The sequence below is a fragment of the Thunnus thynnus genome, chromosome 8 (assembly GCF_963924715.1).
Source record: "Thunnus thynnus chromosome 8, fThuThy2.1, whole genome shotgun sequence".
In the NCBI taxonomy this organism is placed as follows: Eukaryota; Metazoa; Chordata; class Actinopteri; order Scombriformes; family Scombridae; genus Thunnus; species Thunnus thynnus.
The window spans coordinates 30147328-30165046 of NC_089524.1; the positions used below are offsets into that span (position 1 = coordinate 30147328).

General features: G+C 39.8%; 2 protein-coding genes across 2 annotated transcripts in view; one reads left to right on the forward strand and one right to left on the reverse strand.

The window, feature by feature from the left end:
• The window catches only part of gng12b (guanine nucleotide binding protein (G protein), gamma 12b), a 28870-nt gene extending 18057 nt beyond the window's left edge, over nt 1-10813 (forward strand). The window contains exons 3-4 of the mRNA XM_067597904.1: nt 8345-8456; nt 8555-10813. Of these exons, the coding sequence (XP_067454005.1) occupies nt 8373-8456; nt 8555-8680 (210 nt within the window). The 5' untranslated portion in view covers nt 8345-8372 and the 3' untranslated portion in view covers nt 8681-10813. The remainder of the gene's footprint in view (nt 1-8344; nt 8457-8554) is intronic.
• Nucleotides 10814-14358: 3545 nt separating this feature from the next.
• gadd45ab (growth arrest and DNA-damage-inducible, alpha, b) lies at nt 14359-16437 on the reverse strand. The gene is made up of 4 exons (XM_067597908.1): nt 16265-16437; nt 15559-15660; nt 15241-15448; nt 14359-14996 (listed from the first exon to the last, which is right to left on the reverse strand). The coding sequence occupies exons 1-4, from the start codon at nt 16426-16428 to the stop codon at nt 14883-14885; spliced, it is 588 nt and encodes a 195-aa protein (XP_067454009.1). The 5' UTR covers nt 16429-16437; the 3' UTR covers nt 14359-14882.
• Nucleotides 16438-17719: the final 1282 nt, after the last annotated feature.

A 17719-nucleotide genomic window follows, 5' to 3' on the forward strand; every position in this document is an offset into this window, starting at 1 on the left:
CCGAGACAGTTTCTTGTCTTCACAGGATGTGTGGTGATGACAGCAGAGTTATTAGGTGTTTCAATATCTTAGTGAAGATAATACAGTCTGGAAAAAGACAGAAATAACTCTGCAGACTCGCCCCCCCCCCCCCCGTCTCAAACTGTATTTTTTCAAAGTTTTACATGCTAGTTGAGAGATTTTGAAAAATCTGTAAATCAACCTCCCTTGAAATTAGCCAGTTAGGTTTGGGCCCATTACCATTATTAATAACTATCTTATAGTATGGCGGTTTGTATGCCAGTAACTTAAAAGCAACAGTAAATGGCGCTTAGATACTCCAATATTTAATAACTACGACTGTCTTGTGGTTGGCCGCCCGCTTTTAATGAGAGGAGTAGAAGGGGTGTCCTTACTTTGAAAGTTATTGTGGACCAATATGGTCTGCTTACGTTCAAAGACCTTAAATATAATTTTAGTCTTCCCAATTCTCCCTTTTTTATCTTAATTTTCTTTCAATTACACACTGCTGTACATGTTTATGGGTGGATGGATGGAAATCCTGAAGCAATCTGCCAAAGGAGTAGTCTCAGGTCTTTATAAATTTATGATAGAACATAAACAACTTCCTTTAAATAACTTAAGGTTGCAAGACTTAACCTTTAAAAATAGGTAACCGGCAGTTCTTCCATCTAAGAATCCAGATTATGAAACAATCCACTATTAATTCCTTCATAAATGGACTCCCTGATTTGTGTTCTTGCAACCCCTCTGCACAGAGTGTGAACCAACATTGGAAGTGGACAGTATGCATTGGGGATGATGTATTATTTGTGTCAATGTACTGTAAGGAACCAAAAGTAGATACTAGTGACCCATGTTCTGCACACCATGACTTATGCAGAAAATATGATTTAATACATGGATGTTTGGGACTGAGCCCTCCCTAGACATGCTCATTGTGTTACTGTAGAGCACATGCAGGTGGTGGTAATACATACTTCAGGCATGAGACTGACTCGTCAACAAGACACATCTGGCATAACAATAAATTGAACCAGGAAATTCCCTTGAAAATCCACAATAGCAACACAAGGAAATATACAATAAATATCAGTCTTTACAAAAAAACACATCAAGGAACAATTCTTAAAGAGGATTGCTTGTGTATGCAAAACATCAATCCAAACAGCTCTTCTGTGGAGAACAGTTTGTCCCTGTTGTGCATGCAACAGGTTTGCATGATAACCCCCACCCACATTCATCTGTATGACAGCATTTCTGTATTAATAGAAGCAGCTGGTGGCACATTGCGTTGCATCTGGCCGTCCAGATTTAGCTCCAGACATGGTGGAGCATTTTCTATGTGCCAGTCTTTCACTTCTGTATGTGTGTTTGTGTGTGCATATGCATGTGTGTGTGTATGTCAAATCAAAGCAATCTATTCCCATTACAAATGACTACATTTTGTTTGGAAAACAATCAAAGCAGCACATGCATGATGATATGTAGAAGAGGAGAGCAGCACCTGGTTCGGGGCTTTTTGGCCGCTTGTCTTCCACTATTGACTTCCAAACGCATGAAAGGAGAGTCGCCAAAACTTCAAAGAGAGCCCTAATCCATGGATGTTACTCACTCTACCTCTCTGCAGGGTGTATATGAAGGGCTGTACATGAAGTTATTTCTCAGGAAATCAGACGCACATTACTCAAAGCTTTGAACTTTTTAAACGTCTGTGACTGTCTGCAGGCTGTGCGACAGGACACACACACACACACACACACACACACACACACTAAGAGGAACCTGTTTTTCTGCACGTGGGGCCCAGGTGGGAGGAAAAGGGCAGAATGAGGGAAACTGGAGTGAGAATCTGTTGTCCTACAGGTGACCTCACCCTCGGCAAAGGTGTTTGCACGCTGCCACACAGCTCAGGGGAATGGTGTACGGTGGACGCAGAGAGACGCTCACAGCCTGTGACTCAGCGGTTTGGAACCTTCATCTCCTGTTTTAGTCTGCAGCACAAACACCAACGCCTTCTCCCTTAGTTTTTTATGTCGGCACACATCAGGTCTTCAAAGCTTTTTGGACAGCCACCCACAACGTATTTAAGAATCTGTCACCATCAAAGCTTGTGATCGATGATGTTCCTGTACAGATTGAAGTGTTACTATGTTAGTCATGCAGTTTGTGTCCACCAAAACTTAGAGGAGACATTGTGTGTTTGTTTCTCTTTGGGAGGCCTGTCTCTTTCCTCTGCACGCCTCACTGGACAGTCTGGCTCCCAGATAGCATCAGGCTGTCTGAGATTAGCGCTCATGAGGGCGCAGTTAAACTTGTAAAAGCTCTGGACTTCTGTCCTGGTGCCTCTGTCCCACACAATGCCCAAATAGCAGTTGTGAGTGTGGCACAATACTGATAGCATGTCTGCATTGTCACCGTGCCTCTCAAATGTGCCTAAGCCTCAGAGCTTATTGTAGAGGCAGCCACAGATCCCGGCCCAGGAGCAGATGCAGAGCCTGCCGGTGTTGTTGCCAGGCAGTTTAGTGGTGTACCGGACAGATAATGGAGCTGCTCAGTGTCCCGTGGCCCTGCATTTTTGGAAGTGGACAGCTGATAACTAATCGTTTAGGCTGCAGCGCTCAGCCTGCCTTCTGTTTATCAGTCACTGAATTACACCAGTGAACAAAATGCACCTTGGTTTGTTTATATCGTCTTTTACTAATAATACAATGAATGCAATGAGTTATTGAAGTTTCTGTTTTCACTGTTAGTGAGATAACTGAGGAAACCGGTTCATAGTTTATAACATTTAACATCCAAGTCTGCAACTTACAATTACTTTTACTGTCACATCACATCCACAATCTTTGTTCTGTGCAAAAATGAATTCTAAAGTTAAGCCAAAGCCAATATGAGGCTTCATAAACAAATCAAATGGGAGCTTTAGAAAACATTTTCACATGCCTGCGGATTTTGTCCTCTGTCTTTCACACAGGAAGCATGTGAGAAAGGGATCCCTTAACAGCCAGTATGGACAGGGGGACTGATTATAGAATGATGAAATGTTTCATTGTACATGTGGGGATGCTAAATCATACTTGAAAAAATGCCTGTTATCATTTAAATGTCAAAAAATAGTTCCCTGAGCCAAATGTGACATCTTGAAATGTCTGGTTTTGTCTGATGAAACAACACAAAACTGAAAAATATCCAATTTAGAATTCTATAAAACAGAAAATGCAGCAAAGCTTCATATTTGAGAATCTTATACCAGGAACCAGGAAATGTATAATTTGCACTTCTGCTTAAAAACTGTTGCTGATTGATCTTATTTTCCCACTCTACTTGTCTTGTATTACTCTTAATGTTGTAAGTGTAATGGCTAGTGCTGAAGCGATTGGTTGATCAATCAGTTAATTAATTGACTATAATACTTAGGTCGATTGATGACAACTGAACAAACTCCACCCGCTGATGAAGATTTCTGAGAACTAAAAATTCCAAATGAAGAAATATTGTAGACAACTGATAATTATGAAGACATTTTTTCTCTATTTTCAGACATTTCATGGATTCAAGGCTGATAAAGATTACTGTCAGATATATTGATCATTTAAAGAATCACTGTGGCAACCTTGGTAATGATGTAAGATTGTGATGTTGATGTAATGCTTAACAATGGAACAGAGTGCATCACATCCACAACAGTTTGATTACTTAATATATGACTTTTGCCATATTGTGAAACCTTTGCAATATCAGATGTACAATCTAGATGACGATTGTCCCTTCATCAGCACACACATGCACATAAAGTCCTCTTGACTGTTAACTTTAATCCAATGTAAGTGAGTTATTAGTGTATTTGTTCAGGCAGCAGATCTAAGCAGTGTGTTGAATTACACACCACAGGGCAAAACTTGCTGTCATAAACTCTGCAGAACCTCTCTGTTGGCACTGTTGGAGCCCACCTGTGCAAAGCCCCACCGCCACATCAAAGAAATGGCTCCGCTGTAAGACTTCAAATATATTTTTATCAATGCTTTCAGTGTGCCACATGTTTACATTCACCACACATCAGTACACATGCTTGATGCAGACAGCTGAAGGCATTGCAGACATTCTTTTGGCTGGAAGGATTTTAAAGGCTAAGTCCACCTATGAAGAATTACACACCCTGCAGTGACAACTTTTTCAGCTTGTTTGTGTTTGTTTTACTGGAATGAGGACTCTTTTCACTCATGCATTAAGTGACCAAGGTCGTGATTCAAAATGAATATAAAAATAAAATTATACAGCAGTTAGGCAATAGCTTAAAATATAACACTTGGGGTTTGGTAAAGAATAAACAAAACATATTATGTGTTAATCAGTGAGCTTTAGAGCTGCTGGTATGCAGACTTACCTTTAGACAGAGCCAAGCCGCTTCAAGTCTTAATGCTAAGCTAAGCTAAGCTAAGAAACGACTGTCTGTAGCTTCAAATTTAGCGTACAGACATGAGAGTGGTGTCAATCTCCTCATTTAAATCTCAGCAAGAAAGCAGTTCCAAAAATATTGAACTATTTCTTTAATTTGTAATATTTTATTAGATAACATAGATATCCATAGAAAAGTTAGAATCTGTATGTGTATATCTATAAATAATGACAGCGTAATAGAGAAGTCAACACCGGTAACACACATTAAATCTAGATGTAGTGTGTAAGAATGTCTTAATCCCTCAGAACCAGCAGGGTTACTGTAAAGCTGGCCACCACTCTGCCCAGAGAGAGAGGATTATTTGAAATTCACCTCATTTGAGGCTTGAGACCTCACTGGATCAGACTGCTCCTTGAGAAGAGCTGCACAGCAGAGTCTGTGTTTGCCCACACCAGTGGGACGAACCAGTCCTGCTGCAAGTGTGTGTTCTAAACTTGTTCACCCCAGCCAGACTGACTACTGCAGACATTGTGCCACATCTGGCACCTCTGGCCTGAGGGGAAGAGTCTCCACAGTCCCCATCTCTGTGACTGCTGGTGGAATATGCTGCAGCAGCTATATTTTTATGGAGTCCCTTTTTAACTTATCTGTCTGTCTCACTGCCTTTCTTACATTAATCCAAGTAAAAGTTGCAACATATTCGTGCCTATATGTGTGTATAGTGTATATATGACAACTTAAAATCAGTGTTAGGTTACAGTTGCACACAGCCTTCTGCTCTAACCACCTATCAAAACACATAGGTGCACTAAACGTTAACTTTTAATAATTTCTTTTTGGGATAAATGCAATGCAACAATACTGTATAAGCAAACAATGTGACAGGATGCAGAAGAAGAGTGCAAAAGAAGTGCTAACGCTGAGTCATTCAGCTTAATGAAATTGTATCTTGAGGATTACATCTCTAATGACGAGTGTAACTGTGACCTTGCATTGTTGTATCTTTCAAAACATAAAAGGAAAGCATGTACCAGCGATGAGCGAGTGCTGTGAGGTTAGTGCCACTTTCAAGGCACAAGCACAACTGGAGACACAATAATGGTGCAGTAAACCATAAAACACTAAGCCTTGTTAACATCCTTTACAACCTATTGCATCTCTAGAGCCTCCTTCCAAACCTATAGTACTCTCTCAATAGTAAATGCTGGCGTCACATAGCGAGCCTGCAGGCGTCGGGGGGGTAGGGACCAGCCCTCCTGTGACGCAGCTCTCCTTTTTCCTGGGTCTGTTCATGCTTGGCCAGTGCAGCTGAGTACTTGAAAACTGCAGCTGTGTTGACAAGAGAGCCACAACATGAAGTGTTTTAAGTTCCTGTTAACAATGACTGCAAAGGGTCAAGACACCAAAAACTACGAAAGCACATTGTGTAGATTAGCCTGACAGTAAAAAAAGTGTAATATTGCTTCTGCTTGTGGTTTTAATGTCATCATGCTGTCTTTGGGAAAGCTACCTGAATGCAAAAAATCAGTTTCCTAAGTCACTCAGCAGCTGCGCTTTCTGTTTCCTTGGTTACTGGCCCGTGTGTAGAGGCTTCTATTTTTAAAGCCTCCACCCCATATTTAATCATTTATACTTTAGAGGCTAACTGGCGATACAGCTTCCTGTGGAGGAAGCGGAAAGGAGTGGGTGGGGGGATTAGAGGGATGCATGGTCTTGTCTCCTTTCTGTAGTCGGTTCTGTAGTTGTCCGTGTTTCATCTCCCTTCCGTTTCAGCGGGGCCCCCCACCTCCGTAATATCCTGCACCAAAGCACAGAGCAAACATTTACCACACCACATGTCAAAGATCATTTTTGTCTGTCCCACTGAGCCATTTTCTGCAGTGTTTTGCTCAATTGTTCCAGGAACAAGAGCTACAAGTTTGTGCTGAACAATTGTTGGGTACACAGAAATTCTCATTTATTGCACATGAGCATACTGGTACTGTGCTCTACACATGATGTTCTGACAATAGAAATTTCCTTTTTTCTCATGCTCCTATGACATGATGTTTGTGCAGAAAACAGAAGAGAAACAGAAGGCTTTGGCCCAAAAGTTTCAGCTTCCCCTTTGAGCTCTGCACCACAGTTGGCTGGAGTGAAAGGTAGAAAATTACAACTGTGCAGCCTCCCCTTCAAGTAGATCAGGGAGTGACGTAATGAGCCGTAAAAGCAACCCGTTGTATCCTGGAAGTGGGAATTGTGAAACAGGAGTCCGTTAGGTTGGGCCACAGCATCTACGCACATTGGGTCAATTCCAGATTAAGTCAACTGTCACTTCTGGGAAGTTGCACAGCTATTGACACTAGACATTGTGCAGTAATATCTCAGTAGCTTCACTTCTTATAAATAGTGCCATATTGTGCAAAGCTGTTCATGCATTAACTAAGTGCTGCAACATAGGATGCAGTTTTGATCAATTTATTTATAATCTACAATGTTATAATTTTAGTAGCCTGCTAGTAGCCTGGTTCTAAGTATGGCAACATCTGACTGATAGATTAGATGGATTATTGAAGGATTAGATGGATTGTCATGAAATTTTAGATATACATTTACTTTTCCCAGATAATATATCCTAATGATTTTGATAATCCCTGGACTATTTATCTAGCACCACCATTATGTTTGTTATCAGTATACTAACATGCTCACAATTGCAATGTTATCATGCATATATTTATGAGGTGTAATTTCCAACATGTTCACCATCTTAGTTTGGCTTGTTAACATAATAACACTTGCAAATGTGCACTAAACAAACTAAGTACAGCAGAGACTGATGAGAATGTTATCACTTTTGTAGGTATTTGGTCATACATTGGACAAATTGAAATGATGGCAATAGAGGAAAACTCAGGGCATTACCAAAGTTAATACATTTCATCCTGTGGGGGACAGAAATGTATAGAATTTAATGGCAATTCAACAGTTTTGAGACATTACACTCAGAAACTCAATGGTCAACCTCATGGTGGCACTAGAGGAAAAGTCACAAAAGTCTGTAGCGTGCATTGTCTGGTAACCATGAATGTCTGCACAAAATTTGATGCCAATCCACCTTGTAGATGTTGAGATGTTTCACAAGATAAGTCAAAATAACTTTTGACCCGCTGGTGGCAATAGATGAAAAGTCAGGGGATCATCAAAGTCATTAGGATTCATCCTCTGGGCACCATGAATATTTGTACCAAATTTTAATAGCAATCCAGCGAATTGTTGTCCAGACATTTCACTAAAAACAAAAAAATGTCAACCTCGTGGTGCCACTGGAGGGTAAAATCAGGAGAGTCAGGCTTCAACCACTGGTTCCCATGAATGTCTGTACAAAATTTAATTTCAATCCATCCAACAGAGAGATATTTTCGTCTTGACCAAAGTGGTGGACTGACCTACATTTCCACCCATAGAGCCATGCTGCTAGCATAGCTCAAAAGATGAAACTAGGTGTTCTGTCTAGAATTAAAGACTATCAGTCTCCAGTATACAATCCAATTATGAGACATCCTATATGTACCATTAACCTTTGCAGAACTGGATTCATGTCCATGCACGTGCATGTTCTATGCTAGATGAAAAATCAATCTCAACGAGACTGTCCTTATTAAATAACTTTCCTGATATAATGCCAATTACAACATCAAATCTAAGTCAACTTGATTTCTGATTGGATAAAATGCTTGTGTTGACTTGGTGTAAAGGCAGTAATAGCCTCTGCAGTATTTTTAGCAGCAGCCTGACCTTTATGTTACTTCTTAATCCCATAGGAACATCATGTCGCCAGGAAGCATTTGAATAAATTCATTACACCGTGGCTTTGTTGTTTTCCTTTTTGCAAATGCCAACTGCATCTCTACACTAATTAACGTATATACAGTCAGTGTGTTATTATTTTTCCTAACACAGGTTTGAGCACAGCTGTCTGCAGACTACAATGTCATCAAAAATGCAGAGCATAGCTCAGGCCAGGCGGACGGTGCAGCAGCTGAGGATAGAGGCCAGCATTGAGAGAATAAAGGTGCGTTCGCATTTATAGTCATTCACACCAGCCAGAGTGGCCTACTTCTGTCACATGTATGTCAAGGTGGATCAGTGTGTGCACTGATTTCTTTGCAGGTGTCCAAGGCGTCATCAGACTTGATGCGGTACTGTGGAGAACATGCCAAGAACGACCCGCTGCTCATGGGTGTCCCTGCTTCAGAAAACCCTTTCAAGGACAAGAAGCCTTGCACTGTTTTGTAGGAGAACACCTGAACACCTGCTGCTTTTCATTCTGGTTTTTATGTGGGAAAAAAGCTGATAGTCATACTGTTCACAACTTGCCTTAAGGCCTCATACCCCTCTTACTTTCACAAATGCCTGCTGCAGTTTGAAAAAGATTTTATTACCCTCTGCCTTTCAGTCAGATAGCAGTTACACCAAAGAACGTGCAGAAGTCAGTGGCTGTGGCCTTGGATCAAAGCTTTAGCTCAAACAAAGATGATTAAACGTTCGTATAAAGGTTCAGAAGTGACTTTTGTTTCTCTGTGCTGTTATCTGACGAGATCTAGAAGACATCAACTGAAAGAAGCTGTGCCGTGGATGGGAGAGTTTCCCAACTCTCTAATTATCACAGCGTGCATAAACAAGCCCCCTCAATCATGCTGGTCCAATCAGACTCAGGCTTTCAGCTTTCACCTCTTACTTTCATCAGCCTTGCTTGAGGAAACAGTTGTTGCAGTTTGTGTGCTACTGATAATGTACACCCGAGATAACAATATCCTGTCGTTGGACGGGTAAACTGTGCTTTCTACCACAGGAGGACAGACAGATCGGGCAGGGGTCCATTGCCAGTAATGCACAGCTCCTGCATTACATCATGTCATCTAGTCACAGTCAGCAATAATAGTCTTTAGAAATTGGCTCTTAAAATGTTTTACGAGCACACAAAGTGCAAACAATTCACCTTTTTATGGTCAGGAAATTGGTTCAAAATGTCCCTTCAAGTATAATTTAATCTTTCCAGTGACACACAATTCACTTAAAACATTGATTTGATTTTTATTTTTAGGATATTAATTTCTTTTGACAGTGTAAGGTTATAGTGTAGTACAATTTCAGTGTAGACCCAGGATTTTGGGACGGGTTGACACTGCATTTTTGTTTTCTGAAACTTTCCTTCACAATCCTAGATAGCTGCATTCCAGAAATGTGCCCCTGTTATATAACTTTCGATTCTTACTTTATTGGCATCCAAAGCAAAACTATTAAATGTGTTAAATCAAGCTGACTGTTTGAAGAATACGTCTATATTGTGAAGTTTAATATCAGATGAGTTAATTGTCCTGACAAGAAAGTCTGAATTTTTTTACTCATTTTGCCATCCATTTACTTTACAAAAGAATGTACAACACATAGAGTACATAAAAGTATGAATATGAACTTTTGAGATAACTGTACAAGGTATTCCTTCATTTAAATATTTCACAATGATGCCATCATGCTGAAAAAAAAGATTCAAGACCAGTGTGTGCCATCATATCAGATCTACCTATTTAATGTCACTTTTACACTTCACAACACTACAAAAGTTTATATTTTTTCCCATCAGTTTCTCTTGTTCTGTCTGCAGAGCTGAGGCTTATTACTGTGTTATTCAGGCACTTTTAAACGTGTAAACACCAGATGACTGTTATACTCTTGAGTTTGAAACATTCCACGTTTACAGTTGCTCTAAACCTTACTTTGATTTTATTATGTTGTAGTATGTTTATTAGGACGGGCGGTGTATAGCTGTGACTGTGTGTCATTTGTGTGTTGGTGCTCATGGAAAACATAAGCAACTAATTTTGCAATTTTACCAGCCAGGGCCTTAATGAAGTGATCCTGCTTCAACCTCTTGACTACCTTTTAGTCACAAGTGCTGTTGTCTAATACTGTGAAGAATGAAGGCCCTTTAGTTGAAGGGAGTGTATCTTACTATTGGATATTAACTTTGTGTATGACTTCCTATTTCAAAATGACTCACGTTCAGTAATACATTGCATCACTATATCTCCCTTATGTCGTTAAATATTGTAAAACACTGTATGTCCGTGTACCGCAGTATGTGCTAGCTTGTAACTGTTTAATGTACTTTACAGGACTGTACCAATTCAGTCAAACCTCATCTTTAAACTTGTGTTTTCCGACATTAATTCAACCCTTTGACTTAAAACTGAATGTGTTGTTTTAGTTATGGATGTATTTGGTTGCTTTTTACCTGTAAATCTTTGTTTTTGTTAGAAAACAGTGACAGTGTCTGTGGTTTCTCACACATTGTAAGTTTAGGTAACAACTTGTGTCACACTGCCTTTACCTGTTTGTGGTAAATGCAAATAAACATATAGAAAACAAGTCATTCTTATGATTTATTTAACTAATGTAAAGTTAGAAAGAAGAACTAACTCTTACATGGAAATCAGATACTTTGACAGTCTCGGTTGCTAAGCCAAAATATGTGATGAGTTTCATTCAAACCTATTTGGTGATGAAGAGGGTTTTGAATGTAGTCACTGATTAGTTTGGATGTGAAATAACAAGATTTCTGGTCATCTTTAAGCAAAAATGATAACATATGAATTAAAACTGCATTAATCAATATTTTTATATAAACAATGGGTCAACTTACTACATATAATGTGAAAGAGATTGTTTGTAGTGAAGAACACACAAAGCATTATCATCCAACCCTGCAGTTCCCCTCAGTTCTACAAAGCATTTTAGCATCTTTCAGCTCAATGTTTTGGTCTTACAGCTGTTAGCGTTACTGTTTGGTTCACTCTCACCACTCTCAATATTTTTCAGCAGAAAAAGCTCAGATAAACTTGATATATGCTACCTGTCCAGTACTATACCACAGACTAACAAAATTAGCAACTAAAGCACTAAAAAGACTAATGTTGAAAGATATCTACTTGATTTCACTCATTTGGATGGCTGAAGATTCATATTTGCTTCAGATAAACTTTTAAATACATTTTTGCACAGGAGGGATGTGGATTTCGTCCCCCATCACTTACATTGTAAGTGCATTATGAAGGGATCCTCTAAAGGTCAGTATGAACAGGAGGAATGATTAGGGGCAAAAAAAAAAAAAACTATTTCAATGTCCATTTGTGCAGCTGACTATTGTTTTAAGACAGACTTGAAACACTGTGAACCCACCCTTTAATGTTGTGTTTACAGCTTATTACACTATTACCAAAAGGCTAATCAATTAATGCTAAAATGGAATTTCTTGGCACATAGAGCACTGTGTATCACATTTGATTGAGGTGAAATGGTGACAAAGAATCTGACACAGCCAGTTTCATCTTTTTGTTCCTGGCCACATTAACTACACGACTAATGTGTACAGCCCCTGAGGCATGGCTTCCTGTAAGTGTTCACATGGGAAAAACTTGATACTCAACATACCACTTGCTTTTAAATACATATGTCTTTGTTTTTGAAATGTTTGTGTGTGTGTGTGTATGTTTGGTCTTTTGGCTATGGTCAAGAAACATAAGCATCCAACATTAAATAACAAGTAACTGTCAAATATGACATAGTTTCTGCTGTTTTCATGACATACAGTCTGTATTTTGAGGGTAGTAAGAGATACCTTGCCAAAACCACTTTGACCTTATTTACATTCATTAGTGCAAGCAGTCATTAACTAGGCCTGTTGTTAACTAATTGTCATTTCTTTGTTGAAATCACAGGTAGTTCAAACAAGTGGATGAATATCTCTAGTATCAGGTCAGGAGCACATAAACACTCTTGTTTGCTCTAATTTCTCAGTGAAGGTGTCTCTCTGCCCCAGAGCCATGGCCAGCCTGTTATGCAATAATCCCCTCTTCTCCAAGTAGCCCTTTCTCTCCTTTCTCCGTTTCCCCAGGTGTGATGTTACATCCACAATCAGGTCAGGCCATATTTGTTGACCCACATTGATGTAACCCTCACTGGAGTCAGATGATGGATAGGACCGGCTTTGTAGCAGCTTCATTTTGCAGTGATTGTGTTACCTGTCAGCGCAGTGAAGAAGCTCCAGGATAAGCCAATAATCCAGTATCTCCAATATCTCACCTACTTTTGGTGGCCCCTCCTTGTGTGACAGGAAGAAGAAAAGAAAAAAGTTGTTTCACCCTTTTAATGATCAAATTGGTAGGTACTATTTTATTTTCATTCTGCTCCACTTTCAAAGGACCATTCCACTTTCCACCTTTACTTTGGCCTTTTATTGTGCCTCATCAAGAAGCCAAGTGTGCTCTTTGTACTGAAAATGTTTTAGTTCTGCTGATTTGCAACTTCCCTGAAGAAAGACAGCACCAAAACTGCAGAGGCATTGGAAAATTTTAAGTGTTCTGCCATAGCCTGTGGAACTGAAGAGACTCTAATATCAGTGGAAAAGGAGTGCCTTTTTTGTCTGACAAAGACTTTGCAGGTTGAAACATTGCATTAATAAGAAATTGGGAGCATGCAAAATTCAGTGTGCAGACAACCTCTCCTTTTCCTTTGTTGCTGCCTTTTGTCCTGAACCTTTATCTAACCTTTAGCTTTAATATCTCTATTCTCATATCTCCTCCAGAGTACAGTGAAATCTGCACGATTTAACCTCTGTGCACATTGTTTATCTCACTTGAAAACTACATTCTTTAACTTGAATTTAACACAACCACTAACCCTCAGGCCACTCTGTCACGCCCTGCATTCACTGCAGGCTTCTCATCTGTCTTGCATTTTGACCCAATTTTTTTTTATCTCCATCTGCTATCCACCACCTGATAGCAACACCACAGAGGCTTGTTGCCCCCTTCATATCCCCGGCTGCACACTGACATCTCTGCAGCTGGTCAGTCTCTCTGCGCACACTGCCTGTTAATTAGACGTGCTACTATTGTCAGTGTGTCAGTGGTCATGGGGAACGCCTCTATTCACAGGGCTATTTTTAGCCATTAAGTTAAAGTACTGTACAGCTCTAGCAATGGAGACCTGAATAGCCCTGACTCATGCACCCATTGTCCCATGACCCTCTGTGTAGAGGGCTTTGTCCCTCCCCACTCTGTGCAAGCACCAATAATTTCTGGTTTTCTCTTTTCGACCGCAATGGGTCTTCAACGTGTTTTTTTCCCCCTTCTTGCCTCTCTGCTATTTTTAATCCACTCAGCAGTAAATTTAGCCCTGATTGCATAGATTCAGAGGGCTGTGAAGAATGAGCTGTCACGATGTGCCCCGTCCCACTCAGATTCAACTACAATGGGAATTCTCCTCCTCGTAGTGTAACTAGATCCCCAAAATGTGCAAAAGGTCACATTTTACTACAGTTTCCATGCAGGAGTAAAGCTGATTTCAAATAATCTCATGCCGGTGACAGATTTAGACCAGAACAGGTTACTATTTTAAGCTGTAAACAGCAGTATATTTAACTTTAAGTTCAAGATAAAGGGTGGTGATCATTTTAAGACTACCTAGAAAAACAAAACAGTATCTTGGTTTTTTGTCCAAGAAATGAAAGCTGCAGAATAGGCTAGAAATGTATTTAGTAGACATTGTAACCTGCTCAGTGACATGCCAGGACTTAACAAAACCCTGTGGGGCAACATGTAGAGCTTCATGTGTGCTGGCTGTGGGCACCAGAGGCATGCACTCTTCCTCACGGCACTGTGTGACTTCCTAAGAGCACGCTAAACCTGTTGTACTTGGAAATCATGGAGGCAAAACCCTGAGAACTGTTGCTTGTTTTTGTTTTTGTTTTTATTTCATTCAACTTAACAAAATCCATGAACTATGCACAATAAATATAATTCATTAAATTAATAACACATAGAAACATCAGTTAGTGGACAAGTCAGAACATTGCATTGCCCTTAAAATAATAATAATAAACTGTGAAAACATTCCCTTTTGAATTATCAAAGTGACAAGTCTTAAATACTTAAATAAAATGTGCTGTTAAAGAAATGCTTGGATTTGGTCGAATTTTCATGAGGAATTCTTCAAGCTGAGAGCTCTGACTGGTCCTTTCCAGCGTGGTCCAGTTCTTGGAGTCTTGTCAACTGAGGCTCTCTGTCTGCTTTTCCCAGTCCTGCGCCTGTGCTCACCACCACGTGTGCTTGTCTGCTCACATGATTCAGTTTCCTGTAAAGGCTTCTTTCTCAGCAGAGAAAGGCGCAGTCATTCATTGGAAATCCTGTAACCCAGACTGCTGAGTCACTCTTCCTTGGCCCACGAGTTCACCCTGACCTGGTAATATTTGTTGGAACGTTTCTCTTCCTTGTGTTCTTTTTTTTTCTGCTCCTCCTTTCTCTTTCTCTCTCTCTCTCTCTCTCTCTCTCTCTCTCTCTGGGGCCCTTCCAAAGGAGTCCAACACAGACATTAACACAGGTCTTGTGCAGTTATTTTCCCCAAAATGCACACAATACATTTAAAATCCAAGCAGGTTTCATCGGTCAGGCAGGTTGATGACAGGCACCCATTGATCCAAACAGCGACTGTCTCTGCAGAATCTGTTCACTTTGCTCAATGCAGGGTCTTTCCACAGTGACGACTGAGGGTTCTGCAGAAGAAGTGGCAAAGCAGTTACCATCTGCTGATTTATGAAATGTGCAAACACTGCAACAATTCATATTGCACAATCACTGCAAGCAACAGTTCCTTACGAGTACTGACTATGGCATTGAGAAAGCCTTAGCATAAAAAGTGGCACATGCCCAAGTGAGGGTGACTCTCTTTCCTTAATTAAGGGAAGTGAGCAATATACGGCAGTCCTTTAGTAAACAGTTATGAGCAATGACACTTACAGTCACTAGAACACAGTGCAGGTCCATGGGCTCCCCTCCCGGTTTCACTCCACCGAGTATTTCTGCCAGACGCCTCATGTTGCTCACCCGCAGGATGTTGATGTCATTCTCGCAGCAGAATGCCTGGATTAAGGTGAAATGAATCTGGAGAGCCACATCCTCTTCATCGTCTGTGGCCAGCAGACACAACACCACATTGTCTGGATCCCTAAGAGCAACACAATAAAAGTTGTGAGAAAAAGGAAAAGAAGTATATCTCACTTTTGTTTTAAACCGGATTTACTTGAGCTCCAGTAGTGATGTTATTTTTAAACTTACGCATTTAGTGACTTTGCTGCCTCATAGACTCCAACAGTGATGCAACCCTGAGGCAATGCAGAGCTCAGCACCTCCTCTAATGCTTTGGCCACCGATTCCATCCTGAGGAAACACACATTTAAGACATTTATTCAAAATGAAACTAGCAAAACACACAACACCAATAAGAGTTTTTTTTTAAAAATTCAATTAATAATTTAAGCCCAGAATATCCAATGTTATTCATATGAGATGGATGATAATTTCGTTAATGATGTAACGTTGCATGGCTTATACACTGGACCAAATTTAGCAATATGTACATGTTAGATTATCATACACACACACACACACACACACACACACACACACACACACACACACACACACACACATACAGCTACATACATTAACGGTGTTAACTAGCATAACCAAAGCTTTTCAGCAGACCAACTTGACGCTAGCTGGACGTTGCACTTGTGTTAACTAACGTTCCAGCAGGTGAGACCAAACAACGCCGACAGACAGTCAAAACTAACTATATGAGATACACTTCACTTCAAATAGTAAGTAAAATAAAACAGGTCCAAGTCCACGCTTTTGCAACGTTTCTTCCACCCAAGAGCCTTAAAAACAGTCGACGGTGAAGTTCACACACAAACAAGTTACAGCCAGGATAAAATCCACCGAGGAGCAAAGTGGGTAAAAATATAATAATAATAATAACCTTTCTGATGAACTCTCTCCACTGGTTTCTTCTAAAGTCATATTGCACATCCGAGCGGCTTGATGTCGTATTATGTCCAGAGTGAAGTCTGCCTGCTGTGTGACTGCTGACTGACTGCTGTGTTCACAGTAGTAAAGCCTCTGCTGCTCAGGGCTCATTTGCATAAACCGGTCCCATTGGTCACATATACAGTTCATTCTCAACTCGTCCTTGGAATATAGCGACACCCAGCGGCTGTAACAGCACATTTCATGTAAAAAATGTTTTAATAACAGTGGAGCTCCATTGATTGATAACAAGGCCACATGTAATCAGTTTTAGGTGTATATTGCACCCTAGTGCAATATATACTTTAAATTTGTCCATTTAGTCCTACTTATGGCATTTGGTTTGTATATGCTTTGTCTGCTGTAACTGCAAAAAGAATACATAAATCAATATACTGTAGCCTGTTTGTGACAACTGCAATGTCTTCAGGGGTTTTCTGGGCGATGCTGTAAAATGTAGGAAACTAACTAACGTCTCACAGCTCATAATGGCTCTGATTCAAATTTGAATTGAAACTGAAATTATATTTTGAATGTATTTTGTCTCTGTAGCAGGCAGCACATGAAGTGTAAACAAAGTTAGTCATTAAAAGTCTGTTACTTTTTATAGTTTATTGCACTTCCATATCTGATAAATGGGCTGTCCTCATTTTGTGCTTAATCTCCCTTCTTCTTCAAAACAAACATCATAATGAAATGGGTGTAAACAATTACATATTTATGTCTCTTACTGGACCACACTTAGCCTATTATTGCAGAAATGATTATTATTAGACATCTATCTTCTATTAAAGGCATGGTTTGAAATGGCATTCCACTCCAATAAACTTTATGACAGTATAAAGGTTCAAAAATACAACAATCTCAACAGCCTTGAACTTCATGTCCTCCTCTTCATCTAGACTTTGAAAAAGACTAAAAAAGTATGAAATCCACACCAAAAATTTTGGCATAAAGATGATCAGTTCATAACATACACAATCTTACACAGTAGAGTGTGCAGTGAAATGTTTAGTTACCATGTCCATAACCTCTATAATCAATGCATAACTAAGTAGAGAAAAATTAGGAAAAAAAATCATTTTACATGCAATTTTTAAAACAGGAACATTATTTAAAAAAATTAAAGCAAAAGAAAATAGCAAAGTGTGCACAGTGCAGTCAGCAGTCGAATGTAAGTAGTATTGTAAAGTGGATATGAAACATGAGATATGAAATATGTTGCAATAGTCCTTTTTCACTGAGTGCCTTTTGTCACGTCAGAGTAGGAGAAGCAGTGGCGTAAATAATAAAATGACTGATGGCTGAATCACATTTAGCTGCTTCAGTGGAACCCTCAGAGCTGTCATTAGTGTTATTAGTAACACCTGTGATACGTCAAAATGTGTTCTGTGAAACATGAGAATCC

What these genes read in the sequence shown, in the direction of transcription:
- gadd45ab (XM_067597908.1), bottom strand. Translation starts at nt 16,428, where the DNA reads ATGCAAATGAGCCCTGAGCAGCAGAGGCTTTACTACTGTGAACACAGC. An exon ending in GGAGAGAGTTCATCAGAAAG is followed by an intron (nt 15,661 to 16,264) that starts GTTATTATTATT and finishes GTGTTTCCTCAG; the next exon opens with GATGGAATCGGTGGCCAAAG. An exon ending in GCAGCAAAGTCACTAAATGC is followed by an intron (nt 15,449 to 15,558) that starts GTAAGTTTAAAA and finishes TGTTGCTCTTAG; the next exon opens with GGATCCAGACAATGTGGTGT.